At 43.0% G+C, this 19,058-nt stretch overlaps 1 protein-coding gene and 1 long non-coding RNA gene across 3 annotated transcripts in view; both read right to left on the bottom strand.

Moving 5' to 3' along the window:
• Positions 1-2,400: 2,400 nt before the first annotated feature.
• LOC142212559 (uncharacterized) lies at positions 2,401-3,284 on the bottom strand. Its single transcript, XR_012717201.1, has 2 exons — positions 2,896-3,284; positions 2,401-2,857 (listed from the first exon to the last, which is right to left on the bottom strand). It is a non-coding gene; the product is annotated as an uncharacterized LOC142212559 (long non-coding RNA).
• Positions 3,285-10,764: 7,480 nt separating this feature from the next.
• LOC142213222 (sodium/calcium exchanger 1-like) overlaps positions 10,765-19,058 on the bottom strand; it is a 51,683-nt gene continuing 43,389 nt past the window's right edge. For both annotated transcript variants that reach the window (XM_075281487.1, XM_075281488.1), the window contains exons 3-7: positions 16,790-16,884; positions 15,159-15,277; positions 14,094-14,193; positions 13,342-13,614; positions 10,765-11,760 (exon numbers count right to left, since the gene is read on the bottom strand). In XM_075281487.1, the coding sequence (XP_075137588.1) occupies positions 11,384-11,760; positions 13,342-13,614; positions 14,094-14,193; positions 15,159-15,277; positions 16,790-16,884 (964 nt within the window). In that variant the 3' untranslated portion in view covers positions 10,765-11,383. The remainder of the gene's footprint in view (positions 11,761-13,341; positions 13,615-14,093; positions 14,194-15,158; positions 15,278-16,789; positions 16,885-19,058) is intronic.

Genomic DNA, 19,058 nt, shown 5'->3' with positions numbered 1-19,058 from the left:
GTTATTGAGTTCTTCTATGAAGATGTCCCAAACTACGTAATGTCCGGGAATAGTCAACTTCACCTTTCAGTTTTCCCGAAAGAACTTTGTGTATTTTTGGTGTATCTGATATTCATGTTCTGTCTTCTTAGATCCAAGCACAAGACCAAGCGTGCAACCGATGTGGGGCCAAGTTTGCACTCGGATGAGGTTACACCCAACCGTCATCCAAGAGCATTCCATTATACATTCTATACATTCCTATACCATCCAGTCATATAAATCCAAATCCCCCATAAATATGAATGGATAACGGAATGAAGTCACTCCAAATGTCATCCAAGTGCATTACGCTGCAAAGTCACATCAGGTGCAGGACCGCCCACCTGACAGTGGAGAGCCTGATTAGAATATTAAATGGTCACTGACTTTCATAGAGAATGTGATTCTGGGCCAAAATGAAGTTCTCTAAAGGTGTCTCCTTCTAGCTAAGTGACTTCTTACTTTCTTGTTACTAAGGAAGTCCGTCCATTGATACCTTCCATTCCATCTTGCTTATCTCAGTGAGTGGAGGAGTCCTTTTCTCTCATCACACAGTGAATGGACAGGGGAGGGGTTGATTCTCCACAGTCTGCATAGACATGTCTGCAAACCGTTGCTGTGTTATGGATTCTGCAAATCTCACAGCTTACCAAGTAAGGAAAGTCTTCTATGTACTTGCTTATCTAATGATATATTTGAAATAATTTTTATATTGTGCTATTTTTTGTGTGTAAATTCTACAATCTCCAGATGAGTGAGTAGGTCTCCATTACTGTCAAACAACATATATAGACTCGTTGACATCCATAAGGTGTAAGTTCAGAGAAGCTTCACACGTCAGTCAAGTTTCATTTGTTTTTCGTGAAGGCTAAAATTGTATAGTCTAGTCTACTATTATTCTACCCAGTGAGAAATAACACAAACCTGTCACATCATTGATAAAAATGGGCAGAGATGAAGCCAAGACTCGGTGCTGAATAAAGATGATTCCGCCTGGTTGAGAAAACACGTAGTGACATGTATCTCTGAGCAGAGCAGATGTGACATAGTCAAGTATTCACATATCCTCTATACATGATGTATTAGGCTCTGTTCACATTACATTACGTGAATGTCAGACCGGACTGACTATCTAATGTGTATAGAGGTGTACAACTCAGCAAGGGAAACAAGGATTGGACATGTTGGATTTCAATATACCCAATCCCTTGTTTTCATAGGAAAGTCACTGCCAAAGGTGTTGGCTTTTCTCTTCACCGCTTTTGGTATAAAATCGGCAGACCCGATTATAGTCTATGAGGTCCGCAGCAAACAGGATTTCCCTCTTTCAGGTCCATATGGGGAAACCTAGTGTATCATACAAGTATGGGTTTATAGTACTGGTCATGTCGTTATTTGGAAAGCACTGAACCAGGTAGGAGAAGAAGGAGCGGCTAAGGGTAGGTTCACGCGTAGGGATTTGGAGATGATTTTAAGGTGGATTCTACTCGTAATTTCACCTTAAATCTGCCTTCCATTGTTTTCAACAGGAGGCAGTAACGGACACGTCACTAATTTAGGGTTGAGCGAATAGATTGGATTCTGATCCCAATATTTTCCTGCAGGATCGAGGTTGGAGGTTATTTCCCACAATGCTTGGCTACTGGCCAATCAATGTGGGAAAAGCTAACAATGATTGGCCAATAGCCAAGCATTGTGGGAAATCACCTCCGACCTCGATCCCGCAGGAAAAGATCGGGATCGGAATCCGATCTTTTCACTCAACCCTAGAGAAAAAATGATCAACCTGCTTGATCTTGCAGTGGCGTCTACTGCTAAGCCATCATGGAATCCAAAAGATCATCTCAAATTCCTCCATGTGAACTTACCCTAACGTCTGTTGCTGTCACTTGGGTCATTACACCACCGGTGATGCTGCCATGGAGGACTTACGGGAACCAAGTAACAGTAGGAACTCATTTCCGTTCTCTTCCTCCTTGAACTTCGAGACCATTTGTCAAAGTCTTAACCTACAGTAAGATTAAGAGAGAGAAGAACAAGGAAGATCAAACAATACCTTGGTCAATTGCGGAGCCTAGGAAGAATAGCTTGATACGAGAATGTAGATCATGGCCTTCAATCAACCATTGTCATGTACATAGTAACTGACTATATAGATATATAAAGGTGAGACCTATAGGTGCTTATCTCAGGTCAATGCTACTCTCACCAGACCACCAAATGCTCAAGATTCTGGCTTCAGTTATATACAAGGTCAATATATACGAGGTCAATTTAGAAGAACTTGTTGATCTTCTGGAGAACCTGGCAGCTCAGCTAACGTGTACTTACATTAACGTGAGGGTGACATAGAAGTGACTAAGACATCAGACATGACAGTGACTACTCAGGTTTCCTGTTTTATTGGCTAGACAAGGTAAAACCTCTCCAGTGATACAACAAGAATGTGACATCACATCCAGGTCCAGCACATTTACAGATTGTTATAACAGAGACACGGGATGTGACATTAACCCAATAACAGGTGGACTCTCAACAATATAAGAAGACGTACATTTCTTGGGACTAACGTACGGCGTTGGATGCCACACACTCGGCACACTAGTCGAGACAAGTTACCAAAACATAGCCCAGCATTTGGTACAAATACCTCAAAACATTAGGGTGTGCAGGACATTCGTGAAAACATAGTCACACATAGTGCACATGTGGTACTGGGTCGATATAGCTACAAAAATCCCCAAGATCAACCAAACCAAACTCAACCACCATCACATTGACATCAATAAGGCAAACTATTGTAGAAGTGATTATAGAGTGTAACCTCCTTCTACAACTTGCCATAGACCATAGACCGGCATCTTTTTTTCACACATTTTTTGCCCTATGACAATTGTTTTCAAGTGCACACAAGCTGAGATTTTTTTTTCTGGTTTTAGGGTATGTATGGTTGAACCCCATATGTAGACCACATGTACGATTTTGGAGCGAGCAGCCATGTGGGATATTGTTCATTGCCAGCCACAAAACAAAAAAAATCCCCAAACTGTTACAACATAAACAACATACCGCAATATCTCAACAGAACGGAAACAACATAGGCAACCCATACTGTACATATAAAGACTATGGCTCAGAGTGGTTGTATCTGCTGAATTAGCTCTAAGTCTATGGCGAGATTGACCTTACAGAACGATTGGCGCGCGTATTGCGAATGATACCTGATGCTTAGAATACACATTATTGCACCAAAAACACTTAAAGACTCCGTAACAGGTAGGATTTCCATTAAATGGATCTTCCCGGCTAAAATGAAAATTTCACAGTCAGTATGTTTGTATATTACTTGTATTTTGTATATTGCGGTGATCGGCGTATAGTCACCTGATCATGTGATCCCTCCAGGACATGATTTTAGCACTTCCGTCTACACTACCTACAGTTATAGCACTTCTGATCCTGTGAATGGACAAACATGATATTGTTGTCACCCATTGTCCATGCGTGTCAATATGGCACCGGTAGGTGGAGGGGGACTGAATAGACTGACATCAGGATGGCGCTAGTATTTAGTGTGAGCACATTGCACTGAACTACGGGATTTATAGGGAAGTGATCCTTGAAAACAAATGCTGAAATGGGCCCCAACGTGGTATAAAGTTTCGAAAACGTATTTTTGGGGCATCTAAACAGGTTATATGGCAGAAACAAGTCATAATAAAGAGAACAATTTGGGGTCTGGTAACCCCCTTTAAGCACTTAAAGAGAGTCTTTCAGCTTCAAAAAGCCTTCCAAATTACCGTATATACTCGAGTATAAGCCAACCCGAATATAAGCCGAGGCCCCTAAATTTACCGCAAAAAATTGGGAAAACTTATTGTCTCGAGTATAAGCCGAGGGGGGGGGGGGGAAATGCAGCAGCTACTGGAAAATTTCAAAAATTAAAATGGTCGGAGTTTTTGGGTGCAGTAGATGCTGGGGAAGGGGAGGGGGTGTTTTGGTTGTCTGTCTGCCCCTTCCCTGAGCTTGAGGACTGGGGTTTTTCTTCCCCCACTTGGAATTCAGTCTGGCTGAATATAGGGTATCTGCAGTGCTCCTATTAACCCTATAATACCCTATAATCAGTAGACCGGGCACTGTCAGACACAGGGATACCTAATGTGTATAAAGCAGAATATATGCAGCTCTGACCACCATGGAATGACCTGTATATGTATTGCTGGATCTATTTTACGAGCAAATGGGCTGCACGGAGAAACCCCCGGACTGTTTCACGGGGTAGGCAATAGTCAAAAACCTACCCTAATACCTAATGTGTATGAATTCTAGGGAAAGGAGGGATTTAGAACTTTTATTTATTCTTTTTTTTTTTGTGCACTATTTTATGGGAGATTCTATACATTGATATATATATAGAGAGAGAGAGAGAGAGAGAGAGAGAGAGAGAGAGAGAGAGAGAGAGAGACTCGAGTATAAGCCGAGGGGGGCTTTTTCAGCACAAAAACTGTGCTGAAAAATCTGGCTTATACTCGAGTATATACGGTAATAATATTGCCGAATAATAGGATGAGAAGTGTTTGCCATTCTGCCAGGTTTCCGTCCTCAGCACTAGCCAAACTGGATAGGGGATGGGTAATCAGTGATCAGCTTTAAAGCCCATTCACTTGAATGAGTTTGTTGAGGTTGACCACCGGTGTCTGCTTGCGGCCTCTCCACAGGGAAACCGTTTTTTTTTCCGGCTGTACATAAAGTCGGACATGCAGGACTTTGTGTCCGGCTAAAAAAAAAATCACTTTCCCATGGACAGGCCGCAGGTGGACACCGGTGGTTACCTTTAGAAACCTATTCAAGTGAATGGGTTTAAAAGCTGACCGCAGAGTTTTCCGTCCTCTGTCCAGTTTCACCGGGGCTGAGAATGGAAACCCAGTGGAATGACAAATGCTGGACAGGGGTGTAAGTGTGAACGAACCCTTAACTGGCAATAGTTATGTGAGGACAGAAAGGGGTGGCTTCACAGTTAAATTGGCCCCTTTCTGACCCTGGTCGGCCAGCACTCTCCTGAATGAGGATGACGATTACAGATGGGTGAACCTCTGAAGATTCGTTCTGTTTTGGGTTCGGATGGTTTGATCCAAAGATGTAAGTAGATGCCCAAGACCCAGGAATTGTCACAACAGCAGGGACTGGAGAGAAAACACTTTTTTGTGATTTTTGTGCCATTCCGAACCCGTTTTTAAATAACAAAGTCAGGTTTGTGAATCTGCAAATTCTCCTTGATAAAATATTGGAAACTAATCAAAATTGTTTGTTTAATGTATATGAAGATGATGGAAAGTGCAGCTCAGGTCATGGGGGCGTCAATGTGTATGCGCTGGTTAGATACAGGGATGGAAGACTCCGAGGAATTTATCTGGCACTCCGTCTTGACAGTCAGTCCAAGTCTTAATCAAAGGACTCGTATCTGGTGCCCTGAGGCTTTCTAGCGGAGCCAAAGAAGGCTGGAGATGCTGCGCAAGTGGGTTCTGGAGCAAGATGAACGCTTGCCGTTTTCTAACGCTGTCAATGTCCGCCAGACTCTTCACACCCTATATTTATATCCAACGTAGGTTTTCGAATGCACAAAGCAGCAAAGACTATAACAAAGGCCCAGCGAAAAGTGACGAGGATTACAGCCGGCTGAGGATTTATCAATTCCAATATAATACAACTTACAGAGAATTAGTCAGGGCAGCGAGCTCCTCCGGAGTATGAAAGACGAGGAACTTACTGATTCCCACTATCCTCTATCCACAGATTCTTCTGACGTATCTCATAGCTGATTATAGAGAATGCAGATCACACAATAGACCGGACGGGGCAAAATCTCATTTATTGGTACAAATCCTAAAATGGTGTATGACATCTTCTCTCTCCTCTATCATATAACCCTATGTATCATAGAGCTCAGCTTCTCTCCTCTATCATATAACCCTATATATCACAGAGCTCAGCTTCTCTCCTCTATCATATAACCCTATATATCACAGAGCTCAGCTTCTCTCCTCTATCATATAACCCTATATATCACAGAGCTCAGCTTCTCTCCTCTATCATATAACCCTATATATCATAGAGCTCAGCTTCTCTCCTCTATCATATAACCCTATATATCACAGAGCTCAGCTTCTCTCCTCAATCATATAACCCTATATATCACAGAGCTCAGCTTCTCCTCTATCATATAATCCTATATATCACAGAGCTCAGCTTCTCCTCTATCATATAATCCTATATATCACAGAGCTCAGCTTCTCTCTTATCCTATAACCCTATGTATCATAGAGCTCAGCTTCTCTCCTCTATCATATAACCCTATATATCACAGAGCTCAGCTTCTCTCCTCGATCATATAACCCTATATATCACAGAGCTCAGCTTCTCTCCTCTATCATATAACCCTATATATCACAGAGCTCAGCTTCTCTCCTCTATCATATAACCCTATATATCACAGAGCTCAGCTTCTCTCCTCTATCATATAACACTATATATCACAGAGCTCAGCTTCTCTCCTATCCTATAACCCTATATATCACAGAGCTCAGCTTCTCTCCTCTATCATATAACACTATATATCACAGAGCTCAGCTTCTCTCCTATCCTATAACCCTATATATCGCAGAGCTCAGCTTCTCTCCTCTATCATATAACCCTATATATCACAGAGCTCAGCTTCTCTCCTCTATCATATAACCCTATATATCACAGAGCTCAGCTCCTCTCCTCTATCATATAACCCTATATATCACAGAGCTCAGCTTCTCTTCTCTATCATATAACCCTATATATCACAGAGCTCAGCTTCTCTCCTCTATCATATAACCCTATATATCACAGAGCTCAGCTTCTCCTCTATCATATAACCCTATATATCACAGAGCTCAGCTTCTCTCCTCTATCATATAACCCTATATATCACAGAGCTCAGCTTCTCTCCTCTATCATATAACCCTATATATCACAGAGCTCAGCTTCTCTCCTCTATCATATAACCCTATATATCACAGCTCAGCTTCTCTCTATCATATAACTCTATATATCACAGAGCTCAGGTTCTCTCCTCTATCATATAACCCTATATATCACAGAGCTCAGCTTCCCTTCTCTATCATATAACCTATATATCACAGAGCTCAGCTTCTCTCCTCTATCATATAACCCTATATATCACAGCTCAGCTTCTCTCTATCATATAACCCTATATATCACAGCTCAGCTTCTCTCTATCATATAACCCTATATATCACAGAGCTCAGCTTCTCTCTATTATATATCCCTATATATCACAGAGCTCAGCTTCTCTCTATTATATATCCCTATATATCACAGAGCTCAGCTTCTCTCTATTATATATCCCTATATATCACAGAGCTCAGCTTCTCTCCTCTATCATATAACCCTATATATCGCAGAGCTCAGCTTCTCTCCTCTATCATATAACCCTATATATTGCAGAGCTCAGCTTCTCTCCTCTATCATATAACCCTATATATCGCAGAGCTCAGCTTCTCTCCCTCTATCATCATATAACCCTATATATCACAGAGCTCAGCTTCTCTCCTCTATCATATAACCCTATATATCACAGAGCTCAGCTTCTCTCCTCTATCATATAACCCTATATATCACAGAGCTCAGCTTCTCTCCTCTATCATATATCCCTATATATCACAGAGCTCAGCTTCTCTCTATTATATATCCCTATATATCACAGAGCTCAGCTTCTCTCCTCTATCATATAACCCTATATATCGCAGAGCTCAGCTTCTCTCCTCTATCATATAACCCTATATATCGCAGAGCTCAGCTTCTCTCCCTCTATCATATAAATCTATATATTACACAGCTCAGCATCTCTCCTCTATCATATAACCCTATATATCACAGAGCTGTAGTTTGAAGCCAGTTATATCATGTATATGTAAAGGACTGTAAAGTTATAATTTTGGCAACAGGTCCCAAACACGTTAAAGGGGATATTCAGGATTAAAAAAACACGGCTGTTTATTTTTTTCAGTAAGAGAAAACACATCCATAGGTCACATGACAATGATAAAGCTCAGTCCCATTCCATTGACTGAGCTGCACAATGGCCATGCGACCAACAGGCATGATGTCACCTCCTGAGAAGAAAAAAGCAGCAATGTTTTTATTTATAAACTTCTTTGAATGTATTTTCCAATATTTAAGCACAGATGTCTTATTTTATACCTTGGTCTGCGGGAGCCCAACATCAGGACCCCCACAGATGGGGATAAGTATATTTGTAGTACAACCCTTTCAAGGCCATGGAAAACCCTTACCAAACATTTCCCACTAGCTTATCCATACAATATATAGGTTCAGTATACGGTACGACAGCTAGTCCTTCAGATGGAACGGAATCCTAAATATGATTTCTACTTTTCAAGATTCTAATTTATCAACATTGTTAAAATTTTTTACCATAAAGAGTTGCGGCCATCATCTCTAGCAGTCATGTGATACAACCTTTCGGGGTCAAACTTGTCCTTGAACCGGGGGTACATGATCAGATAGTTAGCGGGCAGTTTCAGGAGTACAAGTAGGAAATATACATTCAGTTGTTAGCATTGACCACAGAACTGTATTGCACAGATGAGTCGTGTAATACCGACTACGCAGCGGTATCAGGTAGTCACATAAAACACATATACCGTAATGTAGCACCACAATTCGCAACAGTTATACCGCACTCTCCACAGATTCTACAGACGTGTCTAAGAGCGTATTTTTATTCTACCCTCACATCCTAGAAATCAAACACGATACCCTTGAGTAATGGCACACCCTACACAGCACCATTTAACATGTTACATACGTGCTGTACGCACATTATAACGTACCGAACACACATACACATTGTTATAAAGGTTATACAGTGAGTTTACGTGCAAAGAACTCACAGAGAACAATCATATTGACACAGTGCCAAGTAAAACCCTAAGCGCTTATCTTCGCCGCCATTCTTCGGCCTCCTAATTCTGCCTTCGGTCACTAATTCAGGTGCCTCTTCTTATGTTACAACCTTCAAGTCCGTCTAGATGTAATGTGCAAATTTAGATGTTCCCATATCGTGATAGAAATTAGAATTTTATTTCTGTCAAATTTTTTCGTCTACTTTGCGATGGCCCACTGCGCAAAAATCTTCCATAGAAAGTCAAACACGTTTTATTACTGATACTTTAGCCTGAGATTGTGTGGACGTGGCTCAACTTTCATTCTCAACAGTTTCATGTCTATGGCGTAATTGACACGGACGCATTTTTTGTCCGTGTGCCGTCTGTGTGTACAATAGACATCACACAAGCCAATAGTAGTGTATGCTAGAATGCACACAACTGTGAAAAAAATTGCAGCATGCACTATTATAGTCTGTGATGTGGGGGGACCGGATTTTGGGAATATTGGCGACCGTTTTTCCGATATTTTTTTCCCACAGCTTCCCGATACCTCTCCTTTGCGGAGATGTATATAGAATCGTCTGTTCAGGATGTATTTTGGACGATTTCTTATACGTTTATACAAGTTCAGCCTACTTGAAGTTTTTTTTAATAAAGTTGTAGGAATGATTTATGAAACTGTCTTTGTTGCTTATGGCAACCAATCACAGCACAGCTTTCATTCTTAATAGTGCTTTTGAAACATATAAGCCGCGCTGTGATTGGTTGCAATGGGCAACAGATATAGTTTGGGCCCAATTTTTATTTTTTTTGTAGATTGTGAGCCCCATATAGGGATCACAATGTGCTTTTTTTTTCCTACCAGTATGTCTTTATAGAATGGGAGGAAAGCCACACAAACACGGGGAGAACATACGAACTCCTTGCAGATGTTGTTCTTGGTGGGACTCGAACCCAGGACTCCAGCGCTGCAAGGCTAACCACTGAGTCACCATGTTGCCCCAGTTTGGGCCCAATTTATCAGCACTGTCCACAGCCGTCAATTACCGTATAGTGTAGCTTTCATTATTCAAGCGTTATTAGGCTATGTTCACATCGGATCACAGCAGATTCTGCCTAAAGATCTTCTATGTAAATAAAGCCTAAAGCTAAGGCCTTAGGGTGCATTCACATGGAGTAACGTGCCATGTGACCTGGCACGTATACACCGAGTGAGATTTTGAGTGCCGTATACGCTCCCATTGATTTCAATGGGAGTTAGTCTCGTATACGCCGCGTTATTTTGCGGCCGTGATTTTGCGGCGGCGCGGCGTATATGATCCAGGCTCCCACTGAAATCAATGGGAGCGTATAAGGCGCTCAAAATCTCACACTGCCTATACGTGCCAGTTCACACGGCACGTTACTCCGTGTGAATGCACCCTTACATTGCAAAAATGCAACACGTTTGCCTGCTGCAGAAACACAGTGGAATAAAAACATAGTATTTTACAGTACCAGCAAAATTGATGAGATTTCATTAAATTCATCTGGATATTGTGGGGAAAAAAAACCTGCGCAAAAGCTAAGTTTAAAAAAAAACAAAAAAAAACACGTTAATTTTAGCTGTGGAATCGTGAGCATTCTCCCCATATATTTAATAGTTGTTGAAAAAAGCCGCAAAAACTCGATGCAAAACGCTACGTTAAAAAATTGGATGCATTTCTGTTGATTTTTCTAGCTGCGTTTTGCTATATGGAGCCTTAGCCGTAGATTTTTTTTTTTTCGTATTAAATCTGCCCCCACTGGCTCTGCAGGATATTGAGACCTGAACTCACAATGATAGCTGCCCTGCTATTTAGTCCAACAATACCCTGATTCCATGGCAATTCCTTACAAAGGAAGACCCCATTTTGTCCACGGCGGACAATGGAAGCCCTGGATGTGGTCATTTTTGTTAATTTTGTGTCACGTCAATAACCCAAGAAACAGAAAACAGGATTGACTGTCTTTGAGAGTAATCTCTTCGTGGACTGCTCCTGGCAGTGGAATAACATCTCTAGATGTGGCAGTTGTATTTCCGATGATGGTATTTCTTACTTATCATCTCGCGCAGTCAGAACAATCCCAAAAATAATAGTTGTCCAAGCTGTCCAGAAAATAACAGTGCTCTCCAAAATTGTGTGGTTGCGACAAAGGCAGAACAGTAACGTCTTGTTTTACCCTTAAAGGTTCAATTGACAAAATTGTCCTAGACTGAGATGGAAACCTGGGAAGACAACATAGTGAAGAGCAATGATATGTTGCCGAAGGCTAAATAAGTTGTCGTCAGTCATTTCGGTTGTGCAATTTATTGTTGAGATGTCTAGAAATTGGCCAAAAAGTTCCTGGGAAGACAAAACCCAAAGTAGGACAAACAGTCTTTAAAAACCAGGTATGTGGCAATAGGCTTCCAGTGATGCAAGTAAGATGTACACCAGCCACAACCCAACAAATATAAGGGAAGTCAGGATTTTGGGAAGTCGAGGACCTCCAAGTTCTCCTCCTACTGGCGGACGTCTGCGGTAAAGGAGAACACAGAGGCAGACAAGAGAAAGCCCAGTAAATAACGTGACAGAAAATGCCAGGCTACCGGGGGACACATGGAAAGTTTTGCCCTTTCCGGCCCAGAATATAGCAGCAATGCTCCATGCAACACCTAAGCCCAAGAATACATTGACTGCATTGCTACCTGTCACATTACCAATGGAAGCGTCAGCATGAGGGTCTTGGACTGCTGCCACTTTACTCGCAAATGTGTCTAAAGGGAATAATAAGAGACAGCATTAAGTAAAGGCACTATGCAGATTTAGGATACAGTTCACACATACATCACGTTGACTACTGTCTTTCTAATTCCTTTAATCTCTACTTAAATGTTCTCCTTACATTATGAGATCGGGGGTCAAATATTAATTAATAATGATTAAATATCAGAATAAGATATGTATCCATAGATAACATTACTACAGAAGGGCCCAATATATGTTGGGTCCAGGAGATTACTAAAGATTGTGCAACGAGGCCGCCCAATAGGAAGACTCCAGGGTTCTAGTAGGGTATGGTAAGGGTTTTAAAATCGGACACAGAGTCAGACATACAGTACTCTGTGTCCGGTTTTAAAAAAACGGTTTCGTGGCGGAGAGGATAAAACGCTCACCACCGCTCACGGCCGGACCCGGTCTGACAGGTTTCCGTCTTCTGCCAACAGAAGACGGAAAGCTGAGAACGGTGACCCGAACGCTAGTGTGAACCTAGCGTCAGATGAATGGGCTGAATCGTCGCAGGCTCTGCAGCTGAATCAGCAAGATCGAGCAGTACGCTTATTGCTTCAGCATCCTGCTTTGATCCCTGCCTGTCATTGAAAACCATGGGGGGCAAAATGAGGGGCAGAATTTGGTGAATTTGTGATTGGGCCCTAAACTTTTAACAGGCCTGGTAACATGACTTAGGTGTGTCTGGTTTGGCATACAAGTATACCCTTTCAGTTTGACATATATCCTTAGTCGTGTGGCAAGACTTATTAAAAGGCCAGAAATAAGTGACACAAAAGAGGCATTTCCCACCCCCCACCCCCAGTTAGGGCCCCTTCACACGGCGTAAGTGCTCGGCTCATTCCGAGCCGTACACGCGAGTGCTTCGAAACACTTCCCATTCACTTTAATGGGAGCACGCGTAAAGCCGGCTTTACGAGCGCTCCCATTGAAGTGAATGGGAAGTGTTTAGAAGCGCTCGCATGTACGGCTCGGAATGAGCCAAGCGCTTACGCCATGTGAAGGGGCCCTTAAGCTGGGTTCACACAGGAGTTTTTTTTGATCATATTTTGAGGCGGAGGCCTCCTCAGAATCCGGTCTAAAAAAGTGGCTAGTCGCGACTGGATGCCGATGCAGTGCATACAGTGCACCGGCATCCAGTTGTGGCACTCTGCTCCGGATTAGGCCCAAATGAATGGGCCTAGTCAGGAGAGAGTGTCGCGAGGCGGCCGTCCGCGGCTAATCCGCCTGAAGAAAGGGCATGTCGCTTCTTTTTTCTACGAGTGGGAAAAAAACACTCAGGGAAAAAGGAAATGACCGGCTCCCATTGAAGTGAATGGGAGGCAGTTTTTTTGAGCTGGATTTTAACACGGATTCCGCGTCAAAATCCGGACCAAAAAACTTCCGCGAGAACCCGGCCTAAAATACTTGACCTATAAGACTCTCTACAACAACTAGCCCAAGGAATGTACAATGCCTTAAAGGATTTCTACATCCATAAGTTGCCCACGTTTTCCGCCACCCAGTGACATCATCTCCCACCCCAAAACAGAGAAACATTATGACCTACTTTACAGAGCAGTCCATACCTGGTACAGATGTACCCAAGGCAACAAAGACCACAGCAGTGACGGAGTCTTTGAGGCCAACTGTGCAGCCAAAGTGTGCAGCCAGGTCACCAGTGACAGCAGTGAGGATTCCAATGATGCAGATGGAGACCAGGAAGCAGGCCCAGCCACCCCAGTATTCAGTGGGAGGCACAAAGGCAAAGAGCACCTTCCAGAAGACGGTCAGGAAATGCATGATGTAGTCACAGCAACTGGGTAGCCCTTCCTCACTGCTCTCCTCATCATCATCATCTCCTGCCCAGGATGGAACATGCAGAACGGGATTGGGGGGTTTGGAAGAAGAGGGCAGCGCCAAAGCAAGGAACAGAGGCAAAATGAGCAAAAAATAAAAATTCATGGACAGATTGAATAACAAAAAGAGGTAGGAATAGAATGGAAAATATCAGAAGAAGAGAAAAAGACAGGAACACGTGGGTAGGGTAGCATGCCAGCGGAAAGGACATGTGCAAGGTGGAGAGAGGGGGACGCAGTGTTAGTGGTTGGAGAAATGTGCAAAAGCATGTGTGCATGTAAATCATGTGTGCAAAGAGTAGTGAGCATTTGGGTTAGTGTGTAATATAAAACTAAGTGTGCCACGGTGCAAAGCCTTCTTGTGTGCTGGCATAAGCATGAGACTAAATGTAAAGCTTTACTGTGTTCTTAGAAAGCTATGGACAACGCCATTGAAAATGACTGTGAGTAGAGTGATCATGTGCAGAAGGTAAAAGTCTCACCTGCGCTGACGGTGACGGCGCTCACAAACTGCTCCCTCCAACTGCTGCTCCCAACCACCAAAGCCAAGTTTGCTTTTTTTATCAGCTTGTCCACTGTGCTCTATTATATAAGATGAAAGGAGGAGAGGATGACGGAAAGAACCATAGGTTGTAGTATATAGATGACAGTCACAGTGCCCCATAACAGTATCAATACTGACTCATGACAGTGTGACTTCCAGGGTGACCCATAACAGTGGCCAACAGTGGCCCATAAAGAGACAACTGGAGCATCCTAGTGAAGGCGCTGGTAAAGGACTAAATACTTGGACTTCCATGTCACTGGTACCTTAAAGAGGTTGTTCATGCAAAACAATTTTAAATAGGCTGGGGGAGGGGAAAAAAACATCACTTGTCCCCGATGCTCCGGGGTCCTCCCAGCACGGTCCAATTCTGCTGTCTTCTTGAAGTGCCAGCTCTCCTTTTCTGAGGCTGCTGACTGGCCTCAGCAGTCATGTTGGTGGGAACTTCCCCCGGAAGACATCAACGGACTCAGGACCAGACTGTGCTAGGAGGCACCCGAGTATTTTACATTTTTTCCATCTCCATCAGTCTATTTAAAATATTACATTTTTGCCCAGATGACCCCTTTCAGTATTTTGCGTCAAGATACATGTATGATGTAACTGTGCCTTGGATGGAACCTACCAGCTGGTTGGGCTGAGAGATCTTATGTCCCTTGAATAAGGATATATTACAGAGGGGGAGGAGATAAGAAGTGTTTTCCTTCCTTAGTCAGGAGCGAGGAGTAGGGAGGAGGATGTGCTAGCTATCTCCCCAGGTTAGGAGAAGTACTAAGATAGGGCTGAGGACTTGGTTCAGCTACAGGCAGTCCAAGTGTTGTTCTGAGGTCAGGAGATGGGAGGAATCCCTGCTCATCTTTTGGAGATGTAAGTGTAATAACAGAATGTGAGGGTAACGGTCAGATGGCCCCTGTACCTACGACCATATCTGTGAACCTCAGGGCAGATCGGGCACCCTTTTTGGATTTCTATCCTGTGGCCAAGAGTGGGATTCTCATCTCACCTTGAACTCATATGATTCCTCTATGATGATTTCCATCTTGCGATGTTCCCCCAGACTGGGGCTTCCTGCAATCTCCTCACCACTTTTGGTACACACCACCCATTTTACACCGCTATCACCTATATGGAAAACATCACAGGTTAACCAAAGTCAGCATGAACTTTACCTTAAGAAATGGGATTGCTGCTGTTCAGCAGAGCTGCATCAGGAGGATACCAGCTATTGCACCTATAAATCTAAAAGTGCACCCAATCGTGTTAATGGGCACAAGCAGATGTCTATTGGTTTTCTATGGACCAATGGTTTGTTAAAAAAGAACAGAGATATGCTCTGTTTTGATCCATTTTGTAAATCGTGGAGCTCCATTAAAATCTATGGGTCCTATACTTATGTATTTTTGGGGACATGGGAAACTGGCAGCTTGGATGGATGCCATCTATTTGCTGTCCATTATTCATTGACCCAAAGCTATAGAAAAGTAGAAAAAATGAGAAAAAAAAGTTGATCTGTTCTTCACAAATGTGAAAAATGGAACAATCACAGACAGCGCATGGAACGTGTGCTACATGTCATTGCCACAAATACCACATGTGCCCAAAGCGCGGACATGTGAATAAACTCTCAGGGCATTGGGCAATTTTCCGCATATGTGCTCTTATAGCTTCAAGCCTGTCACCATTCACGAAAAAAAGAACATAATGCAGATTTGCCTTGAATGGAAAAAAGGAAGACAACACCAAGGTCCCTTCCTGGAGATAACGGCCCACAGTTTTGTCACATCTGTCTTGGTTATTTCTGTAGATTTGCCCCATCATGAGAACAATGAATGTAATGGAAGTGCTGGATCCCTAGTATGATGGATACTGCTGAAGGGCAATGGACCCAGTTGACTATAATAGGGTCGGTTTTGATTAGAGATGAGCGAACACTGTTCGGATCAGCCGATTCGAACAGCACGCACCCATAGAAATGAATGGAAGCACCTGGCACGGTGAACGGCCGCCGTCAAAGTGTACGTGCCAGGTGCTTCCATTCATTTCTATGGGTGCGTGCTGTTTGGATCGGCTGATCCGAACAGTGTTCGCTCATCTCTAGTTATGATCATGGGGCCTTGTGAAATAGCGTGATATGCTACACTGTTTTGTCCTCCATTTTGACACAATCTGCGACAGAGGCTCCTAGGGAACCCTCAAACACAAATGTGAATACAACCTAACAACTCTAACTATACAAAATAAGTACCAAAATGTCACTATATTATAATAATGATGATGATGGTGAACTCTAATGGATTCCTTTTCTAGCCTGTGTTAGGCCTCAGTAACCCTTTGGAAAGGGGGCTGTAAGTTGTCAGAATCCCTACCGTTCTTCTGAAGAACCATGGCTCCAATGTCTATCCATATACAATCCTTTAGAAAAAAGAGCTCAATATGCTTCAGAAGTCTATGGAGGTAGAGCAGGCCCATATAGAAGTCTATGGGTGCCCCCAATACAACACCATACAACGTAGAGGTTGTACATAGACGTAATAAGGCGTAGCTCGGTCTCAGCTAGTCCTCCTTCCTCCCCTACCATAGATCCCTGCTTACTTCTCACTTGTCTGTTCATTTCCATCTTCTTCAGCAATTTACCTCCTCTCTGCATTTCTGGTTCTCCGAGTTCAATGAAGAAGTTCTTGTTTTTTTCATATTCTTCATCATCAATGATCTGTATCTCAATATACCTCCTGGAAGAAGACATATATTCTTTGTGTTAAACCCACGGACCATAAATCATATACATTCACTTCACGCATCAGGACTTCACCCTACAAAGCTTTTAGCCTCAGTTTAGGCCTCAGAGCAGTTGTAGCCCGGCCACATCCCTTCTATGTAATGGATCCCGACTTTGTCCTCTACAGCCTGAGAATATTCTATCTTAGTCAAATCCTCTGGAGCTATTTTTAGTCGAAATGTTTCATTCATAAAGTTATGTATTTGCTGCAGAAATATTCTCCTGGTGGATAGATGTCATCCTGCGGATCAGGAATTATACAGAGATGGAAACCTAACATACAGACACACATTTTTAGGATTTTGATAGACGTCTATGAATGTTCTGTTTTATTAGACTACCTGATATTCTGCTTGGTAGATAAGTATCTTGCGCTACTTCTCCGCTCAGGGGCCAGACTTTGCAGCGACGTTCCGCCATTTTGGAGTCAATGCCGTACTGTCTTTGGTCATCCATTCATCTAACCTGTATACAATGATACACAAGTACCTCTGCCCTCTAAACTCCATCTGTAGCAACGTATTAGACCTTTCATGTCTTCGGGCACATGTGGTTTTATATACCGCTAGAAAGCCAACAGTGGCTGAATTCAGCGCACTGTTGGCTTTCCCATTATGTGCCCGGGGGAAGAGCCATCGGTGCCGTTACCGATAGCTCTTCACTGTCAGAAAAGCGTTCTTGACAGTCTAGCTTGGAACGCCCCTCCTGACAGTGTTGTGTGTAGCGCTATACTGTGAGGGGGCTTCCTTACTGCCCAGCCATGACGCTGAGCGGTGAGGAACGCCCCACCAGTATTAGTCTATAGAGGAGCACTGTCAGGAGGGGGGGCAATTCTCACCGCTCAGCGTCATGACAGTAAGGAACACCCCCTCCCAGTATAGCTCTACACACAGTACTGTCAAAAGGGGGTGCTCAGGAACACTCTTCTGACAGTAAAGAGCAATCGGTACCAGAACTGATGGCTCTTCCCCGGGGCACATAACGGGAATGCCGACAGTTTGTTGCATTCAGCGTACTGTTGGCTTTCTAGCAGTGTATAAAACCGCATGTGTCCGAGGACATGAAAGGTCCTCTTTAATAAAAGGACCAGCAGGCCTCTTAATAAATGAGGTGTTGATAAATTTCCCCCAATGTTCCACCTTTTTTAGGTGACTGTCATAGTCATGTTATGACTACTGTACGTTCAGGGATGGAATAAAGTTGTATAACTGGGAAAACATGTAGGACTGAGACCACAATGACAATATATAAGAAGGGACCACATATGCAGATGTCTCTCTTTAGTGAAGTGTAGGGGTTGGGCTAACCAATGACCGCTCACGGATAGAATCAGTAAAATAATAGACATTATCTCTCAATTTGGTTTGCAGTGTCGAGCACTTCCTGAGGCCTGTGATTGGGCCACCAGTGGTCACATGGGCACGCTGAGACCCATGACATCACCGATGAGTCGAAGAGAGATTGCCAGACTCTCCGAAAGAGGTAAGGGAAGGTGAGTTTGAATGTTTTTTTTTTTTGCTCAATGAGTGGGTAGGTATTAGGTAAAAGACAGGGCTTATAAATGGTGGGCCAAAATGTTGGCTCAAATTAACCTACCAACAGGTAGTATAGTTGCACAAAGGTGTCAAACATGTACCATCTATACACTGTCTGACCACAATCTCAGAGCGGACTCTGAAATCTGCGTTCAGCATAGCTTTGGAACATACCCCAGGGCTGAGGACACATCCGTGCCCCTAATGTAATCTGAACCAGACATAAAAGCTATAGATTAATGTCTAATATAATTTAGCTTAGTGTTCTTTCATGGGTAACTCTATCTCCCAAGAATGATGAAATTACATGAAGAATTAACCAGTTCCCGCTGCGACAACACGACAAATGGAATATGCAAATATAATTGAGAACACTTCACTGGTGCCGGCTCCGAGCGGTAATGTGCGACAATGGGAAGGGAAAATATATTATTACTTAAAGGACAAACAACAATTCTCGACTTAAAGGGATTTTACAATAATGACATAGAAACTGCAGCAATAAATACAGTGGAGGTTTCTGCAGTAGACTTCTGTAACTTACTACAGCGTGAAAACCCTCTACAAAAGGGATTGAAAAAGTCAAGGTAAA

Source organism: Leptodactylus fuscus, chromosome 7 (assembly GCF_031893055.1).
Source record: "Leptodactylus fuscus isolate aLepFus1 chromosome 7, aLepFus1.hap2, whole genome shotgun sequence".
NCBI lineage: Eukaryota > Metazoa > Chordata > Amphibia > Anura > Leptodactylidae > Leptodactylus > Leptodactylus fuscus.
The sequence above is the reverse complement of the archived record's forward strand: the minus strand, read 5'-3'. Positions and strand labels throughout refer to the sequence as shown.